The following is a 20590-nucleotide window of genomic DNA, read 5'->3' as shown; positions in this document are numbered from 1 at the left end:
GAAGAGGAAAGTGGAGAAGGTAGATGGAAAGACGTGATAACATTAAAGTTCATCCCTACAGCACAGTAAGAACAGTATCTCCCAGCTGACACATCAGCATTTCAGAATCCCACGCTGAGGAGGCATTTGCATTCATCAAACTACATTTATTTTGGTCTAAAAGGCCTTAAATGCAAAACAGCTCACACACAAAATATGTCCTATATCGAGGTACTGTTTCACTCCTGTTTATAGTATCGTACAGTAGCAGTTCTCAGAAATCTTCCATATGAAACTCTGCAGATCATTCAAGTAGAAAAGACGGACATGCTCAGCATCCATTGACAGTAAACATATACAGTATATGTGTATGCACACATACATTGCAGACCAGGGTGTAGATGTTTGCAGATGTTCTTCATCATAGTGTATGATAATACAGATAATCTGTGTAATAATAACAGCTCTCAATCAAAGCCTTTAAAAATTAACTGGAAAAAAAGACTGTTGGTTCTTTGCCATCTCAGCTAGTGGCTAAAGGTAGGTGCACTATGTCAAGTCAGATGTCATCATAAAGAAAACAGCCACAATGTAAGCTCAAATTGGAGGTGCACACCACTGATTTTACACGTAAGGATCAGTTTACTCATTATGGAGAGGACTACACAGTCTATGGTGTTTAATGTCATGTGTTGCACTGCAGGGACTTTGTCAAGTCTGAGAAAAGTCTGAGAAAATAATGTCATCGGGGTTATCTCCGCTTGGGTTTGAAGACTACAAATGTTTGGCAGAAAGCTTGCGTTACAAACTTGGGGTATGGAGTTTGAAAGACAGGTATTTACCAGGCAGGGAGAGTCTAAACAAGTTGCGAAGTGGGAGAAGTTGCTGGTTCCAGATGGATTTTTCCCCACTGCATGTCAAATATTTGTTTTAATAATATCCTCAATGTTCCTCAACATAGAAAAACAAGTTTGCTCTGGACAATGTAAGGATACTGTAGGTTTGTGTTATAGCCATCAGTTTTAATTATATTAATTTGGCGGATGGCTATAAATATAGGCAACAGTTGCCAAATTTAGACACAAGTGACCTAGAGTGAATTAATTTAAGCTGCAGATTGTTATCAGTTTTTAAAAAGCATAATCTTCTGCTTCTGCTCATTGTTGGCAGCGCACAGTGCTGCAGTGCCCCTTTAAAGAGTAACTTAACAGCAGGCAGAACAGCAGTGTTTCACTGCCCTCTGTGGTTTAAAGTTTTGCCTCTGACCACACCCAGCTTCACTGATGGGTGTGGTTGTGTGTGCAGCTGCAACCACACCCAGGTCATCTGTTCATCACTGCATCAAGGTGAGAACTTAAACCACTGGAGGTCAGCAAAAAAAAAGATTTTCAGAAGGGATTAAGTTACACTTTAATGTCATTAAAAACATATAACATCAATTTAATACTATTGGGTCTTGGGTCCACACTTTCTACTCTTGGATCTGACGCACACTGCTGCAGGTGTCAGGACTGTGTGAAATTCTAACTGGACCCAAGAGAACCTGAAAACGGTCTGATAGCATTAACAAATCATGCTGCAACTTCAGTCACTTGAAACGCAACTAATTACTGGCATGGATGTGGCTTCATTATGGTAGATACTGTGCCTGTTACTTTGAGAGTGTTGCATTTTGGCCAGGAGGCTGTTGAGTTTTACCCCAAACTAGCCGGCCCCAATACATTTCACTATTCATTTTTATATATATTTACGTACTAGTTTTACATTTCTGCCAACACACAAAAAAAAATAATAAATGCACTTGATCCAACAGAGAAACATCAGGCAATGGAGGTTTTGATTTTAAACTTTTTTTCTAACTGGTTTCAGAGCGGAGTAGTTTAACAGAAGCAAAAACTGGGAGCAGGCTTAAAGTAAATTGGGGGCTGCGCATCACCAAACTATATTAATCACATTTTTCGGGGTGTTTTTGTTCCATTTCCTTATGGTCCGCTGGTATCCAGTTTGGATAAGAAAGTCTCGGATCCTTTTCGGATTGAGAACAGATTTTTGAACATGTGAAGATGTCAATTGTATGGGCCTAATATGAATATAAGTCATAGACTTTCAGTGCGTCAGCCTCAAAATGTTGAGGAACTGTGTTCTCCAAATGAAAAGGTGGGTAAACTGAGTTTTGGGTAAGTTTAGCCTCCATTACACACCTGCTTATCATAATGTCTGTGCAGCAGTATGCACATTAGTAAAATGAAAACAAAATCCCAGTGCAAAGACAGCATTCCACTCAGGGAAAAAGTTCACTCATGTTATCCCAGAAGTATCTTTTATTCTTCCAATATCACTCCTGTTCTCCCCTCAAACCACTCGTTTTCCACACTGGAGTCCTAACTCATGTTTCCAAAGGACGCGTCACTTGCTTCAGGGCAGGCAGCGCAGTTGGGTTTGGACACAGAAGGAATGGGGAAGGAGCAGAGAGACAGAGGAGAGAATTAATTCTGTCAGACTGAATTCTGTAAGAGGTATGGAGAGGGAAAAAAGATGACACAGACTAGCTTTGTTGCAACATGCTACTGAATTATATTTAAAGCTACTATAGGATATTCTTGTGGCACAAACTGGCTATAAAAGTGACTCTGGCAATGAAACATATTGTTTCAATTACAATGAGTTTTAAAACATTTCTGGAAATATGCTTATTTGCGTTCTTTCCGAGAATGAGACTATAAGATCAATGTCAATCCCATGTTTGTGTGTTATGTTTGGGATTAGAGTCTGGACGTGGTTAGCGTAAAGCTTGGGAGGAGGGGAAAACAGCTAGCCTGGCTCGGTCCAAAGTTCAAAAATACACCTAGCAGCACCTCTAAAGCTTATTAATTAACATGTTAAAAGCCAATTTGTGGTTTTAAGGGAGTTGTATTTCTTGGACAGCTGGGCGCAGTGACTGTCTGCAGCCTCCCAAAGTCTTGTCATTGAGGTTGCTAGGTTTGGTACCATCGTACTTTTACAAGGACTAACACCATAACCTGTGCTTGCCGACTGTATCTGGCAACCAGTGATATAGCCAGAGATGCAGCGAAGAAAGTAATGGGCAGATGGAGCCAGGCTAGCTGCCTCCAGTCTTTATTCTAAGCTAGCTGGTCACGTCCTGACTCCAACTCCATAGAAAATTGTAATAAATCACATTTGAAGAGTTGTGTGTGATGGAATATAGTGGAACACAGTTAATTGCACTGAACATCAATTTAATTATTGTACTATTATTGTGATTTTGCATAATTTGCAATATCTGATATTAATATTGTGATATTGATTTCAACCGTATCACCCAGCCCTAGTTGAGCAGCTACAGTTTTGTACTTATTTATCACATATATCAATTCATAATAACTGGTGAATTCTGTTCCTACACATTGTGGCAAGAACTGACATTAGGTGTTACAGTACTGTAGTACTGTATGTATTTTAGGTTTCATGAATTAATGTCACTGAATGTGTTACACACTTTCCATTTTATTTCCATTTTTAAGCATTCCTTCTTGAGAATGCCATATACTTACTTGTTGTGAAGTACTCACCGGCCTTAATCGAGCAATATTCACTACTTGAGACACATGACAACAGCATGGGTCAGAGAACAGGGACACACACACAGATGAGGATGAAAATACATTCTATGGGACTGTATTCTCCCTGAGCAAAATATATGAATATATGAACTATGACTCATGGTGTATTTGAACTGTTCTACTGCTTACTGTTTACTTTTGCTTGAATGTAATGATTTTTTGTTTTATTGCGGTGAAGTCATTTCTTACTTTTAAGTTAAACATCAACAGCAGTGTTGATAGATAAACTATGCCAACAGATATCAGCCCACAAAGTCTACGGATGTAATCAAATTCGTCTGACACTGACATATTTGGCTCGGATCCCACACAGATTACCTTTAATGATCATGTTGCATGCATTGTAGCGAGTTTATAATAGCTAGTTGAGCCGCAGGTGCTTTGCAAATGCTCTGTGGAGGTGTGTGCATGGGTGGGTGAGCTTTTAAAATCTGGGATTTATTTATGAGAATCAACAGTTTCAGTGACAGGTTTAACACTGTATGTAACTTGTGAACTGTGCTGGTGCACTGTTTTAGTGATCATCTGTGCACAACCATCGGGAAAACAACATACTGCAGAACATCAAACATTTACTATACTGCTAACCATACATATTATTATTAATTATCCAGAGTGACAAGGACATTGTTTCTGGAAAGATACACTTCTGTAGAGTTTTTCAAGTGTAATTTTTCACTGCTTTGAGCAGCAAAATTCTGTTCACCTCCATTGTATTTGTGTGGCAGCAGATATTTCAGCGGCAGGTATCTGAAAACCTCAGCTCTTAAAATCTAAATATTTGTGTGGCTAGATAGAAGCGTGTGATTTGGGTGAACTAGCCCTTTTCTCCAGACATTATAAAAGTTAGAGGATAACTTTGATATATTTGATCATAGATCTCTCTCACCACTATTATCACTGCACATACCATATCAACTTAAATGTACTCAAACAGTTGGTTCTCTTGGAGTAATTCTAATCAAATAGGGTCTCCGCAAGCTTAACAGCCTCATATTTCCCTGACATTAAAACATTTGAGGATCCCTGATCTAGGACACTAAGAGTCTAATCTTAAATTTGCCCTAAATATTCAATTACAGGTTTTATGAATGAGGGTGTGTTTGTGTGTGTCCCATGTTCTACTGACCTGGGCTGGAGGTGTCTGGGGTGGCAAGGGCCGCCCCTTGGCCTCGACTCACCAACAGAGCCTCCTGATTCTCGGCCAGAGCCTGCTTGGCCAGGTAGCGCTCCCTCTTGATCTTCAGCTCCAGGGATTCGGGGACATCAGGTACGATCCAGTCGATGGCTCGCAGCACGAAGAACACCACATGCTGGAGGAGAGAAGCCAGCAAGACATTTAAGCTTCTCAACAGATTGAAAAAAACTTCCTCTCCTGTCACAAAATGTGAAGTTTGAACTTTGAGTACACAACTAGTCGCGTGAAAAGACCAAAACCAAGAATTAACTGAAGTATTGTCTGAAGCCAAAGTCTGATATATCTTAATCCTTTGTGCCATAGACCTCCATTGTTGTCCAAAAACTATTAAAAACACATCAGTGAGCCACACTGTTGCACTGGGTGACATGCTCCTTCAGTATTATGAGCACTGCCATTGTATTTTATTTTGAGTCAATCTTACAGTCACCGTCCTGCTGCAATAATACTCACCAGGGCAGCAAATGTATTAATCCATGGCTGAAAATAGTTTATATCCTCCTGTGCCCAGCTGTTTTAGGAAATTACTGAGCCTTTTTAAAATACAATTAAACTATATCTGTTTTCAAAGCTTTATATGTTTGGTAGAAAGGTCTGGGCTTGGGGCTGAGTGCCACAGACAGAATAAGGGGGTTAAAAAGTACTGTTTGCTGTCTTTTTATTGATTCATTTGTTTGGAAAAATACAATATACGCCGGTCTTATACTTTGACTCTGGTTGTGTGGAAGTTTTAGAGATTCATGAACTAAAGTTTACTCTACTGTTGCACTCTGAATGCCAGACATGTAAATGTAAACAACAAAAATGAGGAGCAGAAGGAGGAATTGCTGAGCAAATAGGAGTTGTGCACGGCCACTCAGAGGTCTGCAACAGTGCTAGATGAAGGGAGGGAGACAGGGCCCAAATGGACGCATCTGAATAAACATAAACTTTGAAAGAGAGACGGTAGATGCTGACAAAAGTAATGGGATGGTGGAGAAGAAGGGAAAGACAGAAGAAGTGAGAAAGTGTCAAAGAAAGAGGAAAAAGAAAGGAGACATGATCAAATTACACGTCAGCTACAAAATAACATACAATATGATCACTGAAACAGTCAGAGGGAATCAAATTAGCAGAGAGACAAAGCAGCTCTCTTCATACCTCAAAAGCAATGATAAAACCAAGTCTGACAGCAAGAAGTTCCCAGTAGAACAGAGTGTAGTTTCCATTGTTGTCTCTGTATGCCTTATATCTAAAATAAATAAATGAAATAAAATACAGAGTTACTGCAGAACATACAGTGTAATGGTTGATGTGCATGATGTGCACATCACAGTAGCACATGAGAACAAACTGAACAATGTGTTAAACATCAGTAATACTACCCTCTGTTGGTCAAGTCTGTGATCTGAAGTCAGAAGATTTCTGAAGATTAAAACTGAAACCTTGACATTCTGAAAGTTTTTAAGGATTTTCCCAAAATGGCATGAAATGAAATATATTTGAGAGGCAAAATACGGAATTTTGAACCAAAGTGTTTCCCCACTCTTACATTACATATATTCAGACAATGAGCATACAGTGTACCTGCACATAGGATGTTCAGTGTAGTTAAGTGGGGCGTAAGCCAAGGTGAAGTTGACGTATCCATTGAGATCATTATCGAACTTGTACTGGTACAGCAGGCGAGGTAAGAAATCGGATGTGAAGGCTATTAGGAAAGCCTGCAGATAGCAAAGAGAAGAATGACAAAAGATAATGTTGTAGAAAAGAGATTAGTATCCAGACTGGTGTGGACTTCATATTCAATGGACTCACATTGGCGATGACGGACAGGTGTGACAGGGCTTCCAGTATGTTGAACCAGACTCCGATGTTCTGGGCGCGCTCAGCCACCGGTCGGCGGTACTCGCACACAAACTTGTGGGCGTCCAGACGAATTTCCACCCAGTTGTTGAGGAGGGCGAAGAGCGGAGCGAGGGGGAACGCTGCCACGAAGATGGTGATGAACCCAAACTGGAGCACTGCAGCACAATGAGTCATTTTATTAATTTGTGCAATGAAACAGCAAACTATTTAAACTTCCTACATTATTCTTTTTCATTCTTTTCTTTCATACTGTATGTTAATTGTTCCTTAAATTACTGATTCCGTCAGTCGCAGTGACATTATGCCGTTTAAATACAGTAGAGGATACTTGCCCATCTCCAGGTACTCTTCGAACAGGCCTTCACACTCCACCAGCTGGTAGTCTTCCTCCCATCGCAGAGGCTCATGTGATGCCTTATCCCCCAGCACCTTGGCCAAAGTTCTCTTCTGGCGCCAGGCCTTCACTTTACTGTCAGAGCAGAGAGACAGAGATCATGCTTATGAATATGAAATAAACATGATAGTAGTCATGAAAATAGTGTTCATACAGAATTTTATACAGAGAGGTCAGAGGTCATGCTCATCTATAAGAAAACAGCCCTGGAGCTGGTAGAGATTCTGATGTTATTCTGATTCTAGTTTGATATGTATATTTTTTACATTTGTCATTTATTTCACACTTCCTTTCATTTTTGTTTACATAGTTTTCATTATTTTTTGTCTCTACTGTTTTGGCACCCTGAATACAAACTATAATTCATAGATATTATATTACATGGATAACTGAGTGAGCTTTTGAAAACTTTTTCAGGTTTGAAAAAAATCTAATACCCTTGAAGCTGTTAAGTAAAAGCAGGAAAACTTACTCAGACAACGTAATATTTTCAGTAAAATAATAGATGTCTGATCTCTCAGAAAACCCATACTGGTATATCAGTCTTGTGGACAGGAAACCTACGGGATAACGAACTCCTGAATATTGTTGATGAGTTGCTTTCCCACCATGATGATAAAGAGTTGTTCAGCCAGTTCAATGAGGCAACCCCCAGGACCACACTGCAATGCACACAGAAACACACAGATATGACAGTGGAGCATCACGTTTTTTACATGCTTGGATAAAAACATAGCAGAGATATTTTCTCCCTTTGACATTGACTGGTAAATTACAGACTCACATCTTCATTTCTCATCCCAAACAAGGTCCCATAGTTGGTGGGGTAACCCACAAACCTACCCACACAAAGAAGTAACACAGTTAAAATCTTATGTGGCACAAAATGTTCTTCATTTCTCAACCGTTTCTATGTGCCTGTTGAGACTGACTCATGTCTCACCTTCCTTTAAAGAAAGCCACATAGAAGGGGGACGAGTAGAAATTGACAAACTGGAAGATGAACACCTTGAAGATGAAGGCATTGTCATACTGGGTTTGTGTTCTGTGCATCTCTGCAACAGAGAAAACATGGACAGAGTGTTTAAGACATTAAACCATTAAACCCTCTGTAATAATTTCACTTGGTGAATATTGCTATATTAATAATAAAGGTCCTCAGCTCTTGGGCGACAACACCTGAGAAATGTGTTTATAGTACAACTTGGCTGTCTCAACAGCTCTTAATATTAATGGTTAATTTCTGTACATTTTTTTGCTCAGAACTGATCATTTCAGTGCTTACATACCTGTTTTTAGCCACGCTAGTTGAGTGGCTCTAGGGATGGCAATATTGGTCGGTCGGGCTGTTGGTCAACCACTTTGGTTCAGAGTGAAATGTCTCAACAACAACTGGATAGATAAAATTTGTCATAAAAATTGATACAAATATTGTGTTACTCACAGGATGAATTGTACTAACTTTGGTGATCCTCTGACTTTTCATCTAGCGGCATTATCAAGTCAAAATTTCAATTTGTAATATACTTTGGTTTATGACCAAACACCTGCAAAAATAATGACATTCCCATTAGGTTTTGCCTTGTTTTTTGTGCTAATTTGCATGTCAGCAAGTATTAGCACGCTAACATGCTAAACTAAGATGGTGACAATGGTAAACTCTGAGCATGCTAGCACGACAACCTTGATTGTCTTGTTGACTCTTGTGTTTAGCCGTAAGCTAACTAGCTAAAATCTAGCTAAAGTAATAGTACCTGGTAAGACAAGTGATCACCATCTTTTAAAGTGACATACAGTAGGAGATAATGTTATGCATGTTGACTTACTGGATAGTCTAAACTAGCTAATAAAGCCTAAATTCAACAGTTTGTAGAGGTTAACTGAGCTAGTGCTGTTTATAAATTTCTTTATGAGTTTAGACTGAGGCTTCCTGTTTCTGGAACCTAAATCTGGAAATGTTATCACTGGTTTCTTCATTAACTACCTAGCATGTTTTTTTTTTATTATTATGTTATTATTTGTGTATATATTGTGCACTGGACCACCAAAATGCTGCCAGATATTGCAGCTACTGTACAAGACACAACTGTAAAACACTGATTGAAAGATGTCAAAAACACAAGAGAGATACTCTGGTGTGTCACATCTGCTCAGTGCTGTGTGTTGCAGTGATACATGCACTCCCACTCTGCAATGTCTTTTTGTTGCCCTCATTGAGAGGCTATTTTTACCCCAGATGCTGGCATCAAATTCAAGACGTTATCTGCTCTTTGAGTAGTCTCAGCTTTTAGTTAGTGGAGATCCAGTGAGGGGCTCATATCAATATACAGTATTGAGCTTTGAGGTGTTAGAGAGCAGTATTGATTCTTACCCCATTTAGTGAGCTTCTCAGCTAATGCAGTGTAGACCCGGCCCATCAACAGGATGAGGCCCAGATTCACAATACTGCTGGAGATGTTGGCTATGGTCCCTGCCTGAGAAGATCAAACACATGTATGACTGTAAAGAATGCACATACACACACACACACTCAGAGGGCACGGAGCTGTCGACGGAGCTGATGTACACCTGTAGTGTATGCATGTAGTGATCATTATAAGAACAAAATATTCAAAATAGAACAATTTCATGCACACATCCACTGTAGATGCCCTATGTAGCTCTGATATACAGCACCTCTGTACGCAGGACGGGGCTCCCAGTATGGAACATCATCACGCTGATGATACCACGGCACATGACCACCGTCACCAGGAAGATCATCACCACACACAGCTGAGAGGGAAGACACAGGGATATTGGGTCAAAAACATTACAGTTGGTGAATTTTGTGTAGGAAAACAGAAAAGAAATATGACGAACTGTAGAACTACAACATCTCAGTGAAGTATTTCTTCATGAGGTTTAGGAGGTGCACTTCATTTATATAGGTTTCCACACCATCGCGGTTACATATTATCTGGCACACCAGCACAGCCAAATGGAATCTACACCACTCCCTATAGGTGGCTGACTCTTTTTCAGCAGTAAAAAGAAAGCTACTTGACTGGATAGGCTTCAGTCTCAGTCACTCTTCTTCGTTTGTTTTCCAGATATCGGTAAGTGATCATAGATACTATTTTATGCAGTCTGCCTTAACAGACTGTGTGCGTTGGTGCCATGGCAGCATTTTAAATTTTCCAACTCCATCAGTATTGTCAGGAGAAGGGTGGGGGAAAATTGCTCATTAGATTCCTGTCCAAGAACAAGTTAATCCTGAGACTGAGCATACAGTGTACGACTGAGATTATCAGATCATATCTCGCCCTGTGGGTAAATGACCTGGATTCATTAGAAAAGGCTTTCAGTTACCACTGCAGGATTCAGTGGAATAGCACAAAGGCGTAAACCCCACCTCTCTTTCTTTTCAGGATCACAAAAGTAAAAGCTCAAAAGACACTGAGATTCTTCACTGAAACCAAGTACTGTATAATGAGAATGACTGTAAGAAAGAACAGGAGAATAAGTTTGTACACACAGTACCTGTATGGGATCTGATTAGGATGTTGCATTAGAATCAAATCATGTGATTCTTTCTATAGATATCAAGTGGATTAAAGGTATTATGTGGAGTTTTTTTTTTTTTTTTTACATGTATTAATCGCTTTTTATTGCCAATGTGTGAACAGATTGTAATGTAACTTAAAAAATTAGACCTTGTCCAACTTTCTCGGTTGCCTATAACAGCTTGTGGATTTCTATGTAAAGGACTCGGGACAGTTTCTCTGCAAAAATCCAAAGGATGTGATGTTTATGCACACTCCTGAGTGCCTTGTCTCTCTTCAGCTCCCCTACAGTGCCAACAGTATGCAACACTAGCTAATGTTAGCTTAGAAATGGGGTCCGCTGACGTCAGCAAACAACCCTACCCATGACAGCAACAGAATCTTGGAAAATAGCAATATGGGGTACTGAATTTAATGAATTGACTGTTTATCAGTAAATTGGTGCTGGCAACGGAACCAGGCTCAGCAGCCTCCCAGTGAACACGGCCGGACTGGGACCGAACACAGCCTCAAAGCCGGACGGGGCCAGCTTGACAACAGGAAATACAGGGGAATACAGTACTGAGGTGGTTTTCTTGTCAGGTTTGGCTCCCCAGGCCTCCGGAGGTGGGTGCTGACTGATGCCTGACCCCCCTCTAGCTCTTCTTCCACTTCACGCCTCTCCTGTGCCCACCTGAACTTGCTGTGTCTTTGTCGTCCTGGAGTCAGAGTCCTGGTTGGAGCCACTGTAAATCACCTTGGTACTGTATTCCCTGTCGTCAAACTGGCCTCCATCAGTCTCGGTGGCTCGGTTCGGTCCCGGTCCAGCTGTGTTCACTGTTCACTGGCCAATGCCCAGGATGCTCGCTACACGAGCGCGAGCAACAGGATGCTGACTGCAGTTCACTTAACGGCCACTGGTATCATAAATAATAAGGATTTTCTGAAAATTCCACGTAGTACCTTTAAATAATCGCAATAATCAAACAAACCGTCTTGTATTCATCAGATTAGAAGTCGGTGACATTGACTGGCTAATGTCAGACTCAAATAATGGCTGATACCAGCAAACCAACATATTGATCTATCCCTGCAATGAAATGGTATACAGGTCATAAAATGAACACAAGGAAAGGATGTTCTGTTCATTTACAGTAATGCTAAATTCATACTCCTCAAATTCGAAAACAGTACAACCCTTTTAAACAGTGCCTCACCATCATAATGATGACCATGGAGCCAGTGAACATGCGTGTCAACCTGGTCTTCTCTGGAAAATAGGGCTCTTTGACCCCAGTCACTGGGTTTTGCTCCATAGTTGGGGCCATGGCAGCAAACTCTGGACGAGGACGCTCCTGAGGGAACACATTGATGACATCAGCATCAATGGATACACTCTTTGCTGGTTTGCTGAAAAAGAGTCTCATTTATATAACAGCAAAAAGGTTTTGCTGTGTTGTTTACTCCTGTTTGCTCAGGATGACAAGGTAATAGTATTGTAACTTCTGTGTAAAAAATGGTAAATGGTAACTAAAAACTAGGAACCAACTAAATGCTGTTAAACATTAGCCGGCTAATGTTCTGTTGAGGAATATCTTGTTGCATATAGTGATGTGGTGTTTGTCACCAAAATTGCAATACTGTTACCTACTTTTTATGTATTCGTTTTGAAGGCATTATGTGTTTAGGCACACTAAACACTGATTTTATGTTTTAAGTTATATTATATATATCCTGGCCTACACTCATAGTACCTTGTCCAACAGGCTAACATCACTTGCTCTTTACCTAATGTCAACCATGTTACACTTGTGTTTATTTAGCTTATTTAGTATGTCTTTAACAGAAAACACTGCAAGAAACGATATTTAGCTAGCTGCTGGGAATTGTCCTTGGCTGTTAAGCAGCAATAACGCAGTGTTAACGCTACATAAAGTCATGTGCGGAAGAACTCTGTGAACATTGTTAAATCTTGTTAAAAAAAAAGGTTGTTAAAGGAAGTGACACACCTGACCTCTGGGGACGCAAAAGAAAGTGATGCACCTCACGCCTGGGGGACCCCGCTCTCTTCCCATGGGTTTGCAGACCTGGGGTCTCCAGACGTGAGGTCTACAGTTGTACTCTGTTGGGATTCCTAGCCCCTTAATCATGACATGCCTAAAAACCATAAAGTGTATGAGACCAGTATGGTCATACTCATATTGAAAGCAAGCAAAAAAGGAAGGATTGCGAGACCTCTTCTTCATGGAAGTCCATGCAGTCCCAGTGATGGGCCAGGGTGGCCATCTTTCGCTTCCAGTACTCCAGGAAGGTTACGGCCCAGAAAGACATGAACACACTGAAGAGGACAGTACCTGGGTGGTCAAATAAGTAACCCAACTGCAATGCAGAAAGGTACAGTACATACTTTTTGAAACAAATATCAACTTTAAGTGTATTTGCATTATGATAATACACTGGATTGTTTACCAGTGAAATGTTTTGAAAGTTCATTACCTTGGCCATGGTGCAGATATCAGACATGTTCCAGGCCTTGCATGTATTACAGAGAGGACACATCAGATAACTAGCTCCGCTGTTACAGATTTCCTTGCTGTTGACAGACACATAGACACACATACTTACAACTGAGAAAACATGTCTTAAAGCTTTCAAACCAGGACTGCTTTTCAGATTTTGATGTATCAGGTGGTCAAGCAGATTTGACAGAAACAGACATATCTGGCCTTTTAATCACATATGCTCATAGTTATTAATGTCAGAGCTAAGGGATTGGGTGAACAAACTGTAATTGATTTTGCATGCACACAATCCCAGGTTATATTGATTGAGTGAGAAAATAGAAAAGATGAAAGGTGTTGAAGTCAAGTCTCCAAGCTTGCTGCCTGGGAATAGAGCTACTGCCCTTTTGCTTATTAGAGTTATTCAGTGAGTTACTGGAACCATGACTACACAAGGGATCAGCTGCACAAATAAAGCCTAGACTCACTGAGAAACGTCTATCTTTCTTATTTATGTAATGGGGAGATTATTCTGTACTAACTGTCCATTATCACATGAGACGGCTGCAGTTTATTGTTGCCACAGACTCTCCATCCATTTTCCACTAATCAATGGCTTTAATCTACAATGTGAACTAATGAACCTCATGAATCCGAGACATTTGGTTGTTTCCTTTCCTGAGATATTGACTCGTCTTCCACTCTCTCTAACCTCTCTTGTTACTTTATAGCGGGATGAATTTTCTGTCACTGAAACCAAAAGGATACCGTAGAAGCAGAATGTTAAACACAAAACAATTGGTAAGGCAACATTAGGGTGCAAACACTTTAAGGTACACAGATTCCACAGTGCTGTGTAGGCACAGTAGAGCCCACTGTGATGATACATAATGTATAATAAATTGGGCACAGACATACCCCATGTGGATTGTATAATTATGGGGTTTGTTTTTATGCAGAACAGACTGTGCTTTGATGCTTTGGTATATTTGTATCTCAAACTGTGCTTGCTTAACATAATTTTGGAGGAAGAGTTTTTATTTCTGGGCAATTCTGGTATCAGGAACAGTCCACCATTTTGGGAAATATGGGTATTTGTTTTCTCTCTGAGAGTAAGATGAGTAGCATCGATATTAATCTCATGTCTCTGCATTAAGTACAGAGCTTGACTACGGCTATGGTGCCGGATGCCAGACACAGTCTGCAGGCACAAGTTTTGGTATAGGTCTCTGTACAGGCATGATGGTACCAAACCTGGCAACCTCACTGTGGCAACAAGACTCCAGGAAGTCACTGCGCCCAGCTGTTGTCTTGTTTGTCAAGAAATAGTTCCACCATGTAAATTATTCTAAAATCACAAACGTTTTTTTTTGTTTTGTTTTTTTACATCCCACAAGTAAAAATGAAAGGATGACACATAAATGGCACTTTGAATTTCCCTTCATTTCCCAAGCTTCTCTTGGGTCAGTTGCTTTAAAGACGAACACCTGGTGAGGTATGTGTGAAATGTTTATCTGTGTCATGAATAAAACATAACAGAAGCACAAGTACGGAAGAGTTACAAAGACAACAAACTGACACAGTAATAGCAGTTACTATAGCAATATATATTTAGTTAGTTTGCTAGTTAGTTAGTTTTAGAAGTTTGCTAACATTACCCACCTTAACCTACTAGTCATACCAGACCAGGTAACGATATAGCAGCAAAACCTCTGACTATATAGAATTGAGCCAGGGTATGTTTTATTGCTTATGAAGTCAAATTTTAGTTACATTGTAGTATTAGAATGCAATCAGTTCAGCAGAATCACATTACATAACGACTGTAAAGCTGGAGGAGTTCCCCTGTAAGATTTGACCAAAATAACTTGATACACTTGAAATGTGTGTTGATGTCCCTAACTCTTCATGTGATGTATACATTTTGTTAATGCTACGCTCCACATTGCTCCTCATTTATTTTGTGTTATGCAATTAAACGTGTATTTTGTGTGTAGTGTGTGGACTCACGCTGGTGTGTTGGTACTCATGGACATAACTCCAGACACAAAGACCAGGGTTCCGACTACAGCCGCTGGTAGCAGCCAGGCTGTGTAGAAACCTGCAGAGAAATAAAGCTCCATTGGGATGCAGCTCTCAGTTGATGCAGGGAGGATGTGCAATTACACTGCTGCACTGTTGTTCAATGCTAGAGTGTCCTAGATGAAGAAGCTGGGTTGGCGTCGCAGAAGATGTATGTCTCATGTTGAGGATGATAGTTTTATTGTCTCAAGCTTTTCCTTACATTTTCTGTTGACCAAGTTAGATGTTGTGTATGCTACACTCTTCTCTTTGTTCAGACATAATGGATTTACTTCCCATGCCAATACCCACTTCTGCTGTTTGTTTTAAAAAGAAATGTGAAACGTGCAACTCTCTGTGCACCGGGTGGATTTTTCCCTGATAAATCTGCCAAGCAGGTGTTTAGAACAGTAAAAGCTCCCCTGGCTATAGCCTGGACAGCTGTGTTATACAGTATGTTACATGTATGAAAATGTTGTGGATTATTAATTTTTTACAGATTTACAAGGGCATATAAACTGCCGGTATTTATGAGTGAAGTCAGGATAAATACATAAAAAAACGTACTAGGTTTTCCAGAACTTTCAACCACATCTCATGGTCTTCATCATATACGACTACCTGTTATTATGTGACCAAAGTTCCGTACTTAACGAAGCCATCTACATGACAAGTGAGAAAATTCCACCTGCTCATGAAGACCATGAAATGCAGTTGAAAGCACCCAAAAAAGCTAGTACATTGACCTCAAGTTGATTTCAAGGTTGTTGAAATCAATCAATCTTGTTGTGGATTTGTTTAAAATGTTCCTTTGTCCAAATGAAGTCCCAGGAATATGACAAAGCATCTATTGGACCTTCGAGACACAGATTTATTTAACCTCAAATTACTTGTCATACCTTGATTACACATAAATGACTTGACTGAAACACAGTTAATTGGCATTTCATTTCCCTTCTTTCATTGATTTAAATGGCTGTACAAATCTGAGATGTGAACGCCGATTCAGAGGTCTGGAACCTACAGGTGATCTCCATTCAACTTATTATGCAGCTTGTAAAAACAACTGGCGGCATCATTGAAGGTTAAAGTGTGTCACAGTAAAGTTGATGAATACATATGCAATCAATTATTTGTTTTATATTTGAGCTGAATTTGAATTTTTTTTTAGATTAGATTTGAATTTTTTCTGATGATCAGTGTAAAAAAAATTTTACATCCACGTGAGAAAGTAGAGGAGGCATACGTTTAACAGGCACAGTACCTAATATGTCTGAATAAGAATTTATGTTTACCCAGCCAGGCAAAGTAGAGAGCAATCTTCTCTCCAAAGTAGTCCCTGATGTGGTCCAGTGGTTGGTACTTGTACCATTTGCACCAGCGGGCCCAGTAGTGGTAAAGAATCTGCCTCTGGTTCAGCTCGTCGGGACGAATCTCATACCTCGGAAGCTGAAAGGGGCCCTGTGAAAAAACCCCCCAACATATGTTAGAGAGGAAAAACAGCAGAAGTTTTACATCAGATTAAAGAGCAGATAAATAATATCTGACCTCGTGCAGGGGGAAACCTGCTGTGTACACCCCTTCATTTAACAGTCTGTCCACACCAACCTCTGCCCTCTTCCTTTTGCCGTACACCGTCCTGGCAAGAATCTCATATACCTGAAATAATACACAAACTCTCACTCCATGAGAGAATCATTTCACTGAGTACATGTACTTTAGAGGAATTTCTGTTACTCACAACACGGTGTCTCTGTGTATTAGTGAAGTAGGTTTCATGGTCGTCACAGCCAAGGAACCTGTAGAAGAGAGACATTCATTCAGCCAAATACACTTTTATATACTGTGATGAATGTTAACTGATCCTATTATTTACCGTCTTTTAGAACTCACCTGTTCATCTTTGACTTGCGAAAGGCACATGTGTAATAGTCCAGCGGCCTGTTTGGCACTGACTCCATCATTACATTAGGTATGCAAAGTCTACTCAGTACCCGAGCAGATGTGTTTAAGTCCAGATTTGGCTGTGCCTGGAAGCCAAACACACATTCATTCAGTATGACGAACGTTTTATCATCCTTGTCTTTGTAAAGTTACAATCCTTAAAATTTCAGTTAATTTGGCGACACCTGTGGTTACTGGTCTTTAACGGTCAATACATTTTAGTGATACATGTCCCAGAGTTTTGTTTGAAACGTTCAAAATCAACCACTGGGGAAGCAAACGCACCTTCAGCAGCTACTCGAAGAATAGCAACTCGCATCTGTTTACAACACAGCCAAACAAACCGTGGAGTGAGAGAAATCATCGCATCACGTTGTTTTAAGACTAAAGAATAGTCGACAGTTGTTTTTAAATGTCGGGCTCTGAGCTAAATGCTAACATGCTAATATGCACACAATGCTATTATGCTGATGTTTAGCAGGTATAATGTGTACCATTTACCGTGTGTTTACCATCTCAGTTAAGCATGTTAGCATGCTAATGTACACTAATTAGCACTAAACAAAGTACAGCTGAGGAGTTGTGATTAGTTTAGCAGGTATTTGGTTATAAACCAAAGTATTGGACAAATTGAAATTTTGACCTGATGATGGCACAGATGAAAAGTTAAGGGATCGCCAAAGTGATAACAATTCATCCTGAGGGGCACATGAATATGTGTACCAGAAGCTATCCAATTGTTGTCAAGACATTTCACTCAAAGCCAAAAATGTCAACCTCATGGTGGCGCAACAGGAAAAGTCAAGGAATCACTAGATTCAGTAAGATACTCATCATCTCGAGATCATCTGAGAACCATGAAGTCTGTACAAAATGCAATTCATCTTGTAGATGTTGAGATATTTCACAGGGTTAGTTAAAACTTTGACCATCTGGTTGCACTAGATGAAAAGTCAAATTAACAATCTTACAGAGTGGTGCACAGAGAACAACCTACTGCTCAATATCAGCAAAAACAAGGAGCTGATCATTAATTTTAGGAAAAAGGAGACAAAGACACACACATCTGTCTACATCAGTGGAGCTGCGGTGGAGCAGGTGAACAGTTTTAGGTTCCTGGGAATCAGCATCACAGAGAACGTGTCATGGACATCACACATCTCCACGCTGGTAAAGAAAGCTCAGAAACGACTGTATTTCTTAAGGAAACTTAAGAAGGCAAAATTCCCCTGTCAAGTTCTTGTTAACTTTTACAGAGGAGCAATAGAAAACATCCTGGCTGGAAACATCACAAACTGGCATGGGATGTTCACGACACAGGACCGGAGGGCTCTGCAGCGGGTGATTAAAACTTCCCAGAACTGCAATGGTACCAACCCACCGAGCATCAGTGATATCAGTGAGGTGAGGTGCCTACGCAGAGCCCAAAGGATACTGCTCACCCTGCTGCCGTCTGGCAAGCGATACAGAAGTATCCGCTGTCGTACCACCAGACTACACAGCAGCTTCTTTCCTCAGGCTGTGAGACTCCTCCTCTATCCTCTGCACTCCACCATAAATAAATGACATGGAACTTTCTGTTATGCTGGTTTTGCACATTACCATTACCATACCACTACCTTTTGCACTACCCTCATTCCCACTATAACAAAGCCTTATTTGTACCATAATTAAAAACTCTTATTACACTGATATTACACCTATTGTATATATTATTTTAGTGTATATATACACCATATCTAACTGTATATATTCCTTATAAATATAATTTAGTTTTCCTATATATTTCTTCCTTTAGTGCCACTTTATATAGTTTGTTCTATTTTATTGCCTATTATATTGTTTATTATTTATTTAAATATATGAAAATCTGTTCATACATTTTCTGTGTGTGTAGCATGGAGGGGGCTACAACTGCATTTCATTGTGCAATCGTATTGCATAATGACAAATGAAAAACCTTGAATCTTGAATGTCTGTACAAATTCCATAGTATTCCATCCAATAGTTGTTGAGATATTTCAGTCTGGACCGACCAACTGACAGACCAACACTGCCATCAACAAAAATCTTAAGGTATATAACTTTAAATTTGATATATTTAATTATAAACAGCTGCACTAACCTGCAGTGGAGCTCTCACACAGAGCTCCTCAGCATAATACACCAACACATCCCAAGGAGCGCTAAGTTTCAGAAAATGTATTGTTTTCTTTTCATTTGCTGTTTCCTCCTAAAGGGAAGAGAGGCAACATAGAGAAGTTGTTAATTTATGCGTCAACAAAAAAAAAAGTAGAATTTATTAATAATGAATAATCTTTAATCTGATCTAGAGTACCTTTTCCATGAGCAATCCAGCACTCTCCAGATTCTGAACAAACTTCTCCCTCCACTGTGCCAGCTGTGCCTTCCTTCGTTCAGACCTGCTGTTCTCCACAGTGGGCACGGCTTCCCCTTCCTCGCCGGTCGCCTCGATCTTCCCCTTCCCTCGCCGTTTCCTCCGCGAGCGAATTTCCCACACCAGTACAAAGTCTAAACCCAGATCAACCATAAAGGTCCAAAAGGTTAAATGAAGGACTGCCTCGTTCACCCATCAGTGAGCTTGTGACTACTAATACAATGTGAGCTGCTGATGCTGCCTACCGATCTTGGTTCTTCCATCTCTAAAGTAATTCCCCAGCTGCGGAACTGGCTGGTTACTTCTTGTATCACAGTGAATATAAATGGGATCATCACCATCCATATCTTCGTCAGCAGCTGCGGCTGAAAGCTAAAAGCATCCAAAGAGTTTAGTTATTATCAAAATCTGCTCATTAAAAACAAGTGAGAGCTGCAGGCAAAAACAAACAATTTTCTACTCACTTTCCTGCATGGAAACCATTTGTTCTGTATATGGACAGTTTATTTCCTTTTGATGAGGTTTAACCGTAAAATTCTGTGCCATTTCACAGCATCATAAAAGCCTCCACTTTGCAATAATGAGTCCAGAAAGATGAGATGGAGAATGATCATTGAGCTTTTTACAGTACAGTTGAGAACAATCTTTCAGTGCAGTAAAGTCACAAGGCATTTTTGATTTTCCCAGTGATATACAGTACCTCATATCATACTGTGGTCCTGTGAATATCAGATTCACTGCAACATCTCAGAGAAGCCAGTGAGGTGTGAAGGGATGAGCAAAGCAGCAGGGTTATGGCTACTGTGTGAATGTGCAGTTATTTTCAATATTTATCTGATTCCTATATGAAAGGAAACCATACTGCAGCATTTTAGGAAAAAAGTAGAATTGTGCTTACATATCTTGGCGGGATGAAGCTCCCGTTCCGCAGACTCCCATAGCTGTCTGTGGTTTGTGCTTCACCCCCATAGTCCAGATCCAGGAGGACCTCTCTGTCTCCCTTCAGCAGCTCTGAGCCCTTCCTCAACATGACGATGAGGATGACAGGTCCTGTGGCTGGACACATATACTGAGCATTCACATGAAATTGTACTGCAGAAGAAATCTGTGCTTATTACTG

At 40.2% G+C, this 20590-nt stretch overlaps 1 protein-coding gene across 2 annotated transcripts; it reads right to left on the bottom strand.

The window, feature by feature from the left end:
• Nucleotides 1–125: 125 nt before the first annotated feature.
• Nucleotides 126–20511, bottom strand: ano11 (anoctamin 11). 2 transcript variants are annotated; one of them, XM_044212403.1, is made up of 23 exons: nt 20369–20511; nt 19716–19842; nt 19411–19604; nt 19198–19305; nt 17022–17158; nt 16870–16927; nt 16677–16787; nt 16424–16589; nt 15078–15168; nt 13063–13159; nt 12802–12945; nt 11784–11921; nt 9719–9817; nt 9414–9516; nt 7986–8097; nt 7827–7881; nt 7607–7704; nt 6981–7117; nt 6598–6803; nt 6367–6503; nt 5941–6031; nt 4732–4915; nt 126–2392 (listed from the first exon to the last, which is right to left on the bottom strand). In XM_044212403.1, exons 1-23 carry the CDS (start codon nt 20498–20500, stop codon nt 2361–2363), a joined length of 2757 nt encoding a protein of 918 aa, XP_044068338.1. In that variant the 5' UTR covers nt 20501–20511; the 3' UTR covers nt 126–2360. The 2 variants fall into 2 exon arrangements, with proteins under 2 accessions (XP_044068338.1, XP_044068339.1); XM_044212404.1 differs by having other exon boundaries at nt 4784–4915.
• Between the last annotated feature and the right edge of the window lie 79 nt (nt 20512–20590).

Source organism: Siniperca chuatsi, linkage group LG10, assembly GCF_020085105.1.
Source record: "Siniperca chuatsi isolate FFG_IHB_CAS linkage group LG10, ASM2008510v1, whole genome shotgun sequence".
Lineage (NCBI taxonomy): Eukaryota > Metazoa > Chordata > Actinopteri > Centrarchiformes > Sinipercidae > Siniperca > Siniperca chuatsi.
Note: the sequence above shows the minus strand (reverse complement) of the source record. Positions and strands in the feature narration are given on the sequence as shown.